The 12,363-nt window shown below is 58.5% G+C and overlaps 1 protein-coding gene across 15 annotated transcripts in view; it reads left to right on the top strand.

The window, feature by feature from the left end:
- The window catches only part of NUP188 (nucleoporin 188), a 53,342-nt gene extending 41,093 nt beyond the window's left edge, over nucleotides 1-12,249 (top strand). For 8 of the 15 annotated variants that reach the window (XM_084997351.1, XM_084997346.1, XM_084997356.1 and 5 more), the window contains 19 exons: nucleotides 1,677-1,883; nucleotides 1,979-2,148; nucleotides 3,468-3,537; nucleotides 3,928-3,995; nucleotides 4,404-4,599; nucleotides 6,166-6,243; nucleotides 6,505-6,590; nucleotides 6,762-6,907; nucleotides 7,189-7,370; nucleotides 8,426-8,626; nucleotides 8,773-8,865; nucleotides 9,228-9,386; nucleotides 9,650-9,787; nucleotides 10,380-10,454; nucleotides 10,539-10,772; nucleotides 10,876-11,007; nucleotides 11,259-11,332; nucleotides 11,445-11,574; nucleotides 11,658-12,249. In XM_084997351.1, the coding sequence (XP_084853477.1) occupies nucleotides 1,677-1,883; nucleotides 1,979-2,148; nucleotides 3,468-3,537; nucleotides 3,928-3,995; nucleotides 4,404-4,599; nucleotides 6,166-6,243; nucleotides 6,505-6,590; nucleotides 6,762-6,907; nucleotides 7,189-7,370; nucleotides 8,426-8,626; nucleotides 8,773-8,865; nucleotides 9,228-9,386; nucleotides 9,650-9,787; nucleotides 10,380-10,454; nucleotides 10,539-10,772; nucleotides 10,876-11,007; nucleotides 11,259-11,332; nucleotides 11,445-11,574; nucleotides 11,658-11,834 (2,616 nt within the window). In that variant the 3' untranslated portion in view covers nucleotides 11,835-12,249. Of the gene's footprint in view, nucleotides 1-1,676; nucleotides 1,884-1,978; nucleotides 2,149-3,467; nucleotides 3,538-3,927; nucleotides 3,996-4,176; nucleotides 4,305-4,403; nucleotides 4,600-6,165; nucleotides 6,244-6,504; nucleotides 6,591-6,761; nucleotides 6,908-7,188; nucleotides 7,371-8,422; nucleotides 8,627-8,772; nucleotides 8,866-9,227; nucleotides 9,387-9,649; nucleotides 9,788-10,379; nucleotides 10,455-10,538; nucleotides 10,773-10,875; nucleotides 11,008-11,258; nucleotides 11,333-11,444; nucleotides 11,575-11,657 lie in introns of those variants that run through there. The other 7 variants (XM_084997316.1, XM_084997326.1, XM_084997301.1 and 4 more) reach the window with 2 other exon arrangements.
- The last annotated feature ends 114 nt before the right edge of the window (nucleotides 12,250-12,363 follow it).

Here is a 12,363-nt window from a genome sequence, read left to right on the forward strand (position 1 = left end):
ATTGTCCACCCCGCGGCATGTGGAGTTCCCAGGCCGGGGATCAGACCTTAGTCGAAGTTGTGACCTATGCCATAGCTGCAGCAACACTGGATCCTTTTAACCTACTGTGCCAGGCCAGGGATCAAACCTGCATTCTGATGGTGCAGGAATGCCCCACATCCCATGGTGCCACAGAAGGAACTCCTATTTTATTTTATTTTACTTTTGGGTCACACTCGAGGCCTATGGAAGTGCCTAGGCCAGGGATCGTATCTGAGCTGCAGCTATGACCTATGCTGCAGCTTGTGGCAACGCTGGATCCTTAACCCTCTGAGTGAGGCCAGGGATTGAACTTGTATCCTCGCAGAGATAATGTCGGATGCTTAACCCACTGAGCCTCACAACAGGAACTCCTGCAGTTGAGTTTTTTTTTTTTTTTTTTTTTTTTGTCTTTTGTCTTTTGTTGTTGTTGTTGTTGCTATTTCTTGGGCCGCTCCCGCGGCATATGGAAATTCCCAGGCTAGGGGTCTAATCGGAGCTGTAGCCACCAGCCTATGCCAGAGCCACAGCACTGCGGGATCCGAGCCGCGTCTGCAACCTACACCACAGCTCACGGCAACGCCAGATCCTTAACCCACTGAGCAAGGGCAGGGACCGAACCCGCAACCTCATGGTTCCTAGTCGGATTCGTTAACCACTGCGCCACGACGGGAACTCCTGCAGTTGAGTTTTTAACTCATTGTGCCACAGTGGGAACTCTGAACATTTTAATTTTTATTAGAAATTTTGAAATTATTCTCCAAAAAGGATTATGACACTTTATACTCCTAAAACCTAAGTTTTGTGTCCTTGCCGCAATGGCTTTATTTTTTTTTTTGGTCTTTTGTCTTTTTAGGGCTGCACCCAAGGCATATGGAGGTTCCCAGGCTAGGGGTCTAATCAGAGCTGTTGCTGCCAGCCTACGCTATAGCCGTAGCAACGCCAGATCTGAGCTGCGTCTGCAGCCTACACCACAGCTCACGGCAACGCTGGATCCTTAGCCCACTGAGCAAGGCAGGAGATCGAACCCACAACCTCATGGTTCCTAGTCGGATTCATTTCCGATGCGCCACGAGGGGAGCTCCACTTTATCAGTTTTTTACTCTTTGCTAGTCTAATAGACAAATCAATATTATCTTTGTTAAGTAATTAATTTTTTGTCTTTGTAGGGCCACACCCAAGACATATGGAGGTTCCCAGGCTAGGGTCGAATCAGAGATATAGCCGCCAGGCGACACCACAGCCACAGTAGCACCAGATCCTAGCCACATCTGCGACCTACGCCACAGCTCACGGCAACGCCAGATCCTTAACCCACTGAGTGAGGCCAACTGCATCCTCATGGATACTAGTCAGATTCGTTTCCACTGCGCCACAACGGGAACTCTCTTAGCTTTTTTTTAACTTTGCATTTATTTAATCATGAGAGAGGTCATGCATCTTTTTATGTTGATTACTCTTTCTTCTGGGAATTGTTGGGCATCTTTTGCTGTAATTTGGGGTGATGTCCCTTTTGACCCAGAAATGTCGGTCTGGGTGTTTCCCTTTCTGGCATTTTCTGAAAGTTCTTCAGCCTTATTCTGTGGGAGCCTTTTGGGCCTGTTCAGGTGTTTCTGAGGGTGGAGATCTTAGCGCGTGTCCCTCCCGGTCTCCACCAGGTGGCTCCCATGTCAGTGTACGCCTGCCTGGGCAGTGACGCGGCTGCCATCCGCGATGCCTTCCTGACCCGGCTGCAGAGCAAGATCGAGGACATGCGCATCAAAGTCATGATTCTAGAATTCCTCACAGTGGCTGTAGAGACTCAGCCAGGCCTCATTGAACTGTTTCTGAATCTGGAGGTGAAAGATGGCAGTGATGGCTCCAAGGTGTGCCTGGCCCCGGGATGAGGCTGGGAGGTGGCTGCTGGACCGTGGTGTTGGCAGGAGCTGTGGGACTGAACTCTTGCCTGCCTCTCTCGCAGGAATTCAGCCTCGGGGTTTGGAGCTGTCTGCATGCGGTGCTGGAGCTGATCGATTCCCAGCAGCAGGATCGCTACTGGTGCCCACCCCTGCTGCATCGGGCGGCCATTGCCTTTCTGCACGCCCTGTGGCAGGACCGTCGGGACAGCGCCATGCTGGTCCTCAGAACCAAGTGAGTCTGACTCCAGGAGTTACTTAACCTCTGGAGCGCGTGTCCTTGTCTGTAAGGTGGGGTGACAGTCATTCTGAGAGGCTGGTCGTGACATGTCACTGAGCACATGTGTAAAAGTGCTTGGTGCCTGGTCAGCATGTGGGAGTTTGACACTTAGTTGTTCTCTCTCTCTCTTTTTTTGGTCATTTTAGGGCTGCACCTGCAGATAAATGGAGGTTCCCAGGCTAGGGGTCTAATTGGAGATAGAGCTGTCAGCCTATGCCACAGCCACGCAGGATCCGAGCCACATCTGCGACCTACACCACAGCTCACAGCAACGCCGGATCCTTAACCCACCTAGCGAGGCCAGGGATCAAACCCATGTCCTCCTGGATGCTAGTCAGATTCCTTTCTGCTGAGCCATGATGGGAACTCCAGTTGTTCTTTTTTTTTTTTTTTTTGTCTTTTTTTTGCCATTTCTTGGGCCGCTCCTGTGGCATATGGAGGTTCCTAGTCGGATTCGTTAACCACTGAGCCACGACGGGAACTCCCAGTTGTTCTCTTTTTAATGCTGCCGCCAGCAGGTGTAACTTTTACTCTGATGTGCTTACCTAAGAGTTCCCACCTTTTTACATTCCCGCCTACTGCCAGGCCCCAAAACCAGTGCTCTTGGGAAGCAGGAGACTGAGATGAGCGTGGCTTTGCTCCAGCCGTTGAACTGAGTGGAACCCGCTGGTCTCTTGGCCCCTGTTTGCACGGAGCGAAGGAACATGAAAAGGCCAGACGCGAGGGCCTGCTGTTCTTTTCCGTGGGACTGTCGGAAATGTATGAGTCATGAGAGCTCTTTTTTTGTTGTTTTGTTTTTTTGCCTTTTCTTGGGCTGCTCCCATGGCATATGGAGGTTCCCAGGCTAGGGGTCTAATCGGAGCTGTAGCCACCGGCCTACGCCACAGCCACAGCAACATGGATCCGAGCCACATCTGCGACCTACACCACAGTTCACGGCAACGCCGGATCCTTAACCCACTGAGCGAGGCCAGGGACCCGACCCGCAACCTCACGGTTCCTAGTCAGATTTGTTAACCACTGAGCCACGACGGGAACTCCGAGTCGTGAGCGCTCTTGTTGGTTAACTCTGTAACATACAGTCGTGTTTCTTAAGAGGTGAACCTGATTTTATCCAGGGCACCCTTTGCGTTTGTGTACAAGCAGGTACCAAGCGCCAGGTGTTAGGCCGTGACTGATAGAACGTGGAGAAGAGGCCACCAAGGGGAGGCGGAGAGGGGAGCAAAGGGCTGGGTGAGAGAAAGCCTGGTTTCCAACATGTGTTTTCTTTTCAGACCCAAGTTTTGGGAGAATTTAACCAGCCCCCTGTTCGGGACCCTGTCTCCTCCCTCCGAAACATCCGAGGTGAGCTGCGGGGCGGGAGGGCCGGGGACTGGAAGGCCAGACTGTGAGGCTGAACTGTAGGCAGCGACACCTCTCTCATCAGTCAGAATGTTTGCTTCTCTAGCAGCTTCTTTCTCAGAGAAGGGCCTGCTTCCTGTCCCCTGGTGTCTTGCCGTGGGAAGGAAAGCGGCACGCCCTGCTCTGTGTTGGTGGCTCCGTGGCCGCCTCCACCCATTTGGAGACACTGTGGACCTGACCCTTCTGGTCTTTCGAGTCAGATGCCCACTCGCATTCCATAGGGCGGGTGCTTCCTTGCTTCCTAAGGGTGGGGTCCCTGCTCCGGTCCCTTCGGGGGAGGGGCGCCAGGGACAGGCTTCTCACGTTGCTGTTTGCTCTGCTCTCCCCTCACAGCCCAGCATCCTGGAAACCTGCGCCCTAATCATGAAGATAATTTGCTTGGAGATTTACTATGTAGTTAAGTGAGTCCTTTCCCCTTTGGAGGTTTTCATGAAAGGTGTGTGCGGGGGGCCGTGGTAGTCTACACTGAAAGTGCGTGGCTGTATGAGCCACGGCGAGGAGAGAGCTGGTTTGGAGCCATTTATGGAGGGCCACTGCTCTGTGTCCCTGGCCAGTCCATTGATGGCGTTTATTGTTCGAAAGTTATTGTGAAGCAAACTCCATGTGCTCGGGATTTTATGGAGGAGGAATCCTGGAAAAGGCCTCAGCCTAACCCATTATGTTGAGCCAGAAGTGTGAGCTGATCCGGAGCCGGCTGCCTTTAAGCCCATGTGAGGTTGCTTTCTCTGCCTCTGCAGGGTCTGGGCCCGTCGCATTCCCACCTACTTTTCAAACCTAACTGGAGGTTGTGTTTTTTCTCAACACTCTAGGGGCTCCTTAGACCAGTCATTAAAAGATACACTCAAGAAGTTTTCCAGCGAGAAACGCTTTGCCTACTGGTCGGGGTATGTCAAGTCCTTGGCGGTTCACACGGCCGACACGGAGGGCAGCAGCTGCACCTCCCTGCTGGAGTATCAGATGCTGGTCTCTGCCTGGAGGATGTTTCTCATCATCGCCGCCAGTCACGTAAGAACCTCCTGGGGCGAGGTTGCGTGTCGGCAGCCTAGCAACGGTGTGCTGGGTTGCCTGCCAGACAGAGCCCCTTGGGATAAAGAATGAATCAGGATTTTTCTCTGAGACTAAAATGTCACAGGTTCTGTGCCAAATGTGGAATATTTGAGGGCATTGGGTCCAACAAGAGACCCTTAAGGAAAGTGCAGAGAAGTCATTTTAAATCCCTTCAGACACTCATGAAAGCCTCTTGCAGCCACCTGTGCGGTCCTGGGTAGGTCTCGGCTCCCACCCTTCGCCTCCCTCTCGTGCACAGGGAGAATTGCCTTCTCATGCTCTGGGCCTGTGGACACTGGGCAAATATTTGTTAGCCAGTCAGCAGGTAGTTGTTAACAGCTGCAGCAGCACTCTCTAGAGAGAGGGGGAATTTGCATTTTGCCTTGGCTTTGTGTATGTGTGTGCACGCGCGTGCGCGCGCGTGTGTGTGCACTTATGTGCACGCGCATCATGCTGTGTGATAAGGACTTGGTGTTAACGTGTTTTTCCCTAGAGAGTCCAGATTAATATCCTGATTTCATTGATAACTTCAGCTTGATAGATGCCCTTTGTTCCAGGCACACTCTTACATCTTCTGTGACTTGTCCCTTGTGCCAGCCTGCCCACAGCCTTGGAGGCTGGCTGTGGCATAGTGGTTTTGGACCCCTGAGGCTATAGACATACCAGAGGTCTTAGCCATCTTTGGGCAATGATTGATTCGCCAGGGAATAACTTGTGTGTCACCTGCTTTTTAGGCCCTACCTGGGCAGCATTTCTTGAATTGTAGCTCTAAGAAGCCTACTGTCCTCTTTTCCCCGAAGAAACCTGTCTGGTTCCGTCTAGGACATTGATCGTTCATTCATTCATTGGATATTAATGGGATGCTTACCATGTGCCAGGCACCAGGGTGGCTGTAGTGAACCAGGCAGATGAGGTCTGTGCTCTCATGGAGAGTGGCTCATGAGAGAAGCAAATTATCAACAAACTTACCAAGACACAGAGGTTGGGATTGTGCTGGTTCCCCGTGAGGGGAACCGGGGTGATGTGGTAGTGACGCCGGAGGGGGACAGGAGGGGTCGGGAGGCCCCCTCTGGGGAGGTGATGTCCGCCCTGAGACCTGACGTGCAAGGAGCCTTCTAGGCAGAGAGCCCGTAGGGGAGGGGGTCCAGGCAGGCGGAGTCACAGGCTCCAGAAGTGGGAAGAGCTCGGCCTGTTCACAGAGGAGGGAGGCGGCCAGTAGGGCTGGAGCAGGGTGAGCACAGCGGGGTGACCAGCTCCTAGGGGACTCCCAGGCTTCACAGGGGAGTTTGTTTTCCAGAAGGGTTCCCCTGGGAAGCCCCGAGGGTCTGAGCAGAGGGAGGATGGTCAGGAGGAGGAGGAGGAGGCGAACCTGGGCTTGGTTCTGATCATGTCTAAGGGCAGCAGAGAAACAGCAGGGCCCTCGAGCCCCGTTCGAATCGGGGAGACAGTGACGAATGGCAGACAGAGGGTCCCCCTTTCCTGGCTTCCAAAGTCTGACGGACGTTTCCGCCTGGCCCTCTGCAGGCGGAGATAATGCACCTGACCGACTCTGCAGTGCGTCGCCGGCTCTTTCTGGACGTGCTCGATGGCACCAAAGCGTTAGTAAGTGTGTCTGGGAGGTTTCTCGTGCCTCCCGGGGAGAAGGCCTCCGAGGTCAGATAGCAGCTCACAGGTCTGCAGCCGCACCGCGGTCAGGTCGGGGAGGCGGAGGTCAGCTGCCGCCGTGCCAGCCCCCGGCCTCTTCCTGTGACCCACCCCTGTGAGCTTGCTGCAGGAAGGCCTGAAGCCGAAGGTGCCTGTGGATGGAGCTCAGACCTCGCCAGCTCGCGGGAAGCTGACTTACCCCATGTGCTGTCTCCTCAGCTCCTGGTGCCCGCCTCCGTGACCTGCCTCCGCCTGGGCTCCATGATGTGCACTCTGCTCCTTATCCTCCTCCGGCAGTGGAAGAGGTGAGCCCTCTGCCGTGTGGGCTGGCCTCTCATCCTCTTTACTGGGCGCGAGGAGGGCTGGCTTTCCGCCACGGGGCCTGAAGGACCCCCTGTGAGGCCCGCTGCCCCGCGGGCGTCCTTGTGGCCTTTCTGCGAGGTGTGCCCCCGCCCTCCTCTCCGTGCTGTTTCTAGAGAGTTAGGCTCTGTGGATGAAATCCTCGGACCCTTGACGGAGATCCTGGAGGGAGTGCTGCAGGCAGACCAGCAGCTCATGGAGAAGACCAAGGCCAAGGTGTTCTCAGCGTTCATCACGGTGCTGCAGATGAAGGAGATGAGAGGTGGGGGCCGGTGGGGGCCAGCGGGGAGTGGGCCGAGTGGTCTCCTTGCCCCTGCTGCCAGCCGGCGCGGGCAGAGCTCCCTCCGCTTTAGAGCCAGACATTTCGCCTGTGAGGCTTGGGTTTTCCATCGTGGAACTCTTGTCTGCTGGAAAACTCTCTCTCCTCCCCTCCCACGGGACAGGACAGCACGGCCCCTCCTAGCACGCCGCACTCCCAGCGGCCGGCCTGGGATGGACAGCTTGGTGAGCGGCGTGACCGCGCCCCTCCCTGTCTGCTTGCAGTGAGTGACATCCCCCAGTACTCCCAGCTGGTGCTGAACGTCTGCGAGACCCTCCAGGAAGAAGTAATTGCACTCTTCGACCAGACCCGCCACAGCCTGGCATCGGGCAGTGCTGCAGAGGACAAGGACAGCATGGAAACTGATGACTGCTCCCGGCCCCGGCACAAGGACCAGCGTGACGGGGTGAGGGACCGCCCTGGGAAGCTGGCTGTCCTTCCCACCTGCTTCCACAAAGATGAGTTGCTGCCCACTCTGTGCCAGGCCCTGGGGGGATTAGTGAATAAGACAGATAGGCACTGCGCTTGCGGAGGTCACAGCCTGGCGGAGGAAGCTGGTCAATCAGATTGTGCAGAGGAGCGTCGGGAGTCCATCCTGGCAAGTCTAGCAGGGGTGAAACACAGGGAAAAGGTGCAGTGTGGAGGTGCCGCCTGATCTAGGGACTCAGAGAGAAGGCGCCCTCTGGGCAGTGACCTGAAGCATTGGTAGAGCCGGGCAGGCCGAAGGCACAAGGAAGATTCAGGCAGCAAGACTAGCACGTGCTGAGCTCATGGTCGCCTGGAGCCAGCCAGGCCGAAGGGAGGCCTGAGAGCGGGGCAGGGACGACCAGCGGCCTCGTCGGCGCCTTTGACCCGGGTCCTCCGAGGACCAGGAGAGGATCTGAGGAGTTTAAGATTAGCCCTTGAGAGAGAGTGCGCTGGGTGTGGTATGTAGAACAGTGTTTTTTCAACCGGGCAGGTTAAGACCTACTAATATCTCAGTTTGGTTACAACCAGCAACTTTTTAGTAAAGTAGAATAAAACATCAAAGAAAATCTGTGTAAGCTTTGCAGGAGGTAAGGGGAGGTACAGTGTGATGAAAACACGCAGGTGTGTGTGCGCTGGAGCGCACTGTGCAGAGTGCCCGCTGCTCCGGGCGGGTGAAGGTCGAGAGAAGTGAAAAGCCCCTGGGGTGAAGAGTTGGGGCAGAGGGATCCAGGACTAGACAGAAGGACCACTCAGGCAGGGAGGAGCGCAGCAGGAGGGGAGGTCGTTTTCACTCTGGGTGGCAGCTGAATCGGGCAGTGGCAGTTTGGGTGCGGGGAGGGAGTGCGGCTGAGAGGGTCCGGTCTCCACAGGCTCCCTGAGGTGTGGCTGACCCCGAGGTGCAGGTGCCCACACGAGGTCTGCCCGCGTCTCTTCCCGCCTTCCCCCGCACCACTTCCTTCCCTTTTGCTCATCTTTGTCTCTGGGCTCCAGCAGGTGTGTGTCCTGGGCCTGCACCTGGCCAAGGAGCTCTGCGAGGTGGATGAGGACGGTGACTCGTGGCTGCAGGTGACCCGAAGGCTCCCCATCCTGCCTACCCTCTTCACCACCCTGGAGGTGAGCCTTCGCATGAAGCAGAACCTGCACTTCACCGAGGCTGCGCTGCACCTGCTCCTCACCCTGGCTCGCACCCAGCAGGTAGGAGGCAAGCCCCAGGGCAGCAGGGAGCCTCTTCGCTTGTGCCGCGTGGCTTCTGACACTGCCTGTGACCCTCCCAGCCTGGGCCTGCCCCCTGTCCCTGGATGGGCACAGCTTCCGTCCCATTCCGCCTCTTTCCTTCCCAGGGAGCCACAGCAGTGGCCGGAGCCGGCATCACCCAGAGCATCTGTCTGCCCCTCCTGAGTGTGTACCAGCTCAGCACCAATGGGACAGCACAGGTGAGAGCCAGTGGCCTGCCAACGCCCTTCCCCAGCTCCCGGGTTGCTTTCCTTAGCGGCCTAGTGAAGGCGCCGTGGTTCAGAATCCTCCCTGCCCGCTCAGCGGTCTCTAGCGAGAGCAGTCACAGCTAGGAGGGTCGGACCCACGTCCAGAACCTGGGATTCCTGTGGCTCTGTCTAGTGCTGTTCCCTTGTCACTGCCACCTCCAGACCCTCGCCGGCCCCGCCGGTGCCCCTTCCAGGAGGTTTCCCCCTCCTGGAAGCCAGGCTGCCTTAGCTGCTGGCCTGCAGGGAGGCCCTCCTGTCCCTCTCGGCTGGGCTCCTTGGCACCTGCCACCATCGTGCCTGCCGTTGTGTCTCAGACGCCCAGCGCCTCTCGGAAGTCCCTGGATGCCCCCTCGTGGCCGGGTGTCTACCGCCTGTCCATGTCTCTGATGGAGCGGCTCCTCAAGACGTTGCGCTACAACTTCCTGACCGAGGCCCTGGACTTCGTGGGGGTCCACCAGGAGCGCACCCTACAGGTGAGAGGCTGCCCGCGTCTCGGGGGTCGGGGCTGTTCAGGGCTGAGGCTGGGGTCAAGGATGCTGTACGGAGTGCCGGCTGCCCCAGGCCAACCTGCCAAGTGCGGGGCATGGGCTGGGATCAGCTCAGCTGGAACCTCTTGGTCAGAAACCTTAGTCATAACGCCATGCCACCGGGTGCCACCACCTCAGCGTCTGAGGGCAGGAGCAGGTGCGGCTGGTCCCTGTGTCACCTGGTCTCTCCCTGTGTCCCCCTGTCCCAGTGCCTCAACGCGGTGAGGACTGTGCAGAGTCTGGCCTGCCTGGAGGAGGCGGACCACACTGTGGGCTTCATCCTGCAGCTGTCCAGCTTCATGAAGGAGTGGCACTTCCACCTGCCCCAGCTCATGCGGGACGTCCAGGTGGGCCTCCGCCGCCATCCCCCGGCGGGTCTGGGGACACACTCGGGGGCGGGGCGCTGAGGGAAAGGCGGGCCTGTTCCTGGAGTGTGGGCTTTTTGCCCAGGTAGCACAGGGTTTGGTTTCACGTTGCTTCCTCCGGAAGGGCAGCCTCCTAGGCTGAGAACCTGGGCTCTGTCCCGTAGATTCCCATAGCTGGGAATCAGCCAGAGAGGGCAGGGGAAGAACACAGCCTGGCGTTTGCTGGTTGTGTGACCTTGGCCAGGTCACCTCACCGCTCTCTAAGCCTGTTTCTTCTGTAAGATGGGAAAGTCACCCCCACCTTATTTATTCACTTGGGACCTTAGACTGTGTCCGACATGCATCTGGGTCCCAGGGAGTCGGTCCAGGCCTCTGTTGAGCCAGAGTTAGCACGTGAGCACGCTTGGCAGCAGTGGTGATTTTGAGCCTGGGAAGGTAGGGAGGTGAGCACTGTAGGTGCTCTGGGAGCGGAGAAGCACGTGCTTGGCACGTGGAGCCCGGCTTGGGTGGTCTGGTCAGTTGGCTGGGCTGCTGCCACGAGGACCCTCTCAGCCCTCCCCTGGGTTTGCTGTAGGTAAACCTGGGCTACCTGTGCCAGGCCTGCACCTGCCTCCTGCATAGCCGCAAGATGCTACAGCACTACCTGCAGGTAACCCAGCCCCACCCGCCACTGCCGCCTGGACCGCCTCACCCCTGGCTTCTCTGGGCTCCAGCTCTTGTCTCCTCCCTGCAGAACAAAAATGGGGAGGGCCTCCCCTCGGCCGTTGCTCCCCGGGCCCAGCGGCCCCCCACGGCTGCCCCTTCCTGCTCCTCCTCCTCCTCCTCCAAGCAGCCCACGCCCGACACAGAGGCCGCGGAGCAGCGCGCCTTGCACGCGGTCCAGTACGGCCTCCTCAAGATCCTCAGCAGGACCCTGGCAGCCCTGCGCCACTTCACCCCCGACGTCTGCCAGATCCTGCTGGACCAGGTAGTGGCCCCAGTGCGCCGCTGAGGCGCGGCCGTGCCCCGCGCGGCGCCGAGAGCTGCCCGGGCTCCGGCAGGGCCTCGACGGCTCTCGTCTCGCCTTGCAGTCCCTGGACCTGGCGGAGTACAACCTCCTCTTCTCCCTGAGCTTCACCACCCCCACCTTCGACTCGGACGTGGCCCCCTCCTTCGGGACGCTCCTGGCCACCGTCAACGTGGCCCTCAACATGCTGGGAGAGGTGAGCTGGCTCTGGGCGGGCCCGCAGCCCAAGCGCCTCCCAGTCAGCCTTTCCCGGGCGCCACCTCGCGTGCGTTTGCCCGGCCTTCCCAGCCTGCTGCTCCTCCCGAAGCGAGAGCGGTGGCGCCCGGGAAGGATGAGTGTGGGGTCCAGGGAGGCAGCTCGTAGACTGCTTAGCGCAGGCGGCGCCCTCGGGGAGGTGCAGCTTCCACCGAGCCCTCGTTTCGTGTAACTCCTTGCTTCTCCCTCCAGCTGGACAAGAAAAAGGAGCCCCTTACCCAGGCCGTGGGGCTCAGCACGCAGGCCGAAGGGACCAGAACGCTGAAGTGAGAACGCCCTCCTGGAATTGGGCGGGGGCGGGCGGTCTCGGGCGGCCCGTTCTCTCGGCCCACGGCCAGCCCGGCCTCCGCAGCAGCACCCGAACCCGCCTTTCTCCAGGTCCCTGCTGCTGTTCACCATGGAGAACTGCTTCTACCTGCTCATCTCCCAGGCAATGCGGTACCTTAGGGACCCGGCTGTGCACCCCCGCGACAAGCAGCGGATGAAGCAAGAGCTCAGCTCGGAGCTGGTAGGATGGGCAGCGGGCCTGCGGGAGGGGCGGCCGGCCTCCGGGCGGGGTGCGGGCCTCATCCGATGCCCTTGCTCTTGCAGAGCACTCTGCTGTCCAGCCTCTCCCGCTACTTCCGCCGGGGAGCCCCCAGCTCCCCTGCCGCGGGCGTCTTGCCGTCGCCTCAGGGCAAGTCCGCTTCTGTCTCCAAGGCCAGCCCTGAGAGCCAGGAGCCTCTGATCCAGCTCGTGCAGGCCTTTGTCCGCCACGTGCAGAGATAGGGCCGCGGCTGCCGCCCACCTACCACTCTCCACCAGCTGCTGGGTGGCTCTGGGCCGCGGGGGCACTGCTGGCCCCACGGGGCCCGTCTGGGGCTGAGAGCAGCCCATCGCTCTCTTCCCAGAGGGGTCACAACTCCCCGCCCCCGCCACCTGGAATTATTTTTGTAATAGATCAAGAGGTCAGCGGCAGGGGTGGGGAGCCCCGAGCCTGCCGCCTTCAGCGCTCCCCAGAGAGGTGCATTCCTCTCCTTCCACGCAGCACCCATTCCTGGCCAGGGTGAGGGGGGCCACCGTCATGGGCAGCCACGAGGGGCTGCGTGCACGGGTTTGAGAGTCTGTTTTCCATGCTGTTCTTGCAGTTTTTGGTAATACTGTGGTCTATTTATACAAATATTAAAATACTGTTTATAGACAAGCGTGTGCGGTGTGTCTTCAAAGCCCAGGAAGGACTGGCCAGCTCTCCAAGCACCGGACCGTCTTCCCGGCCAGGGAAGCAGCTTGGAGAAGGCAGGGTTTTTATTGACAGCCA

The sequence above is a fragment of the Sus scrofa genome, chromosome 1, assembly GCF_054392235.1.
Source record: "Sus scrofa isolate SSC_HxYL_T2T_F1_AM1 chromosome 1, Sscrofa_HxYL_maternal_Yorkshire_Landrace_v2.0, whole genome shotgun sequence".
Lineage (NCBI taxonomy): Eukaryota > Metazoa > Chordata > Mammalia > Artiodactyla > Suidae > Sus > Sus scrofa.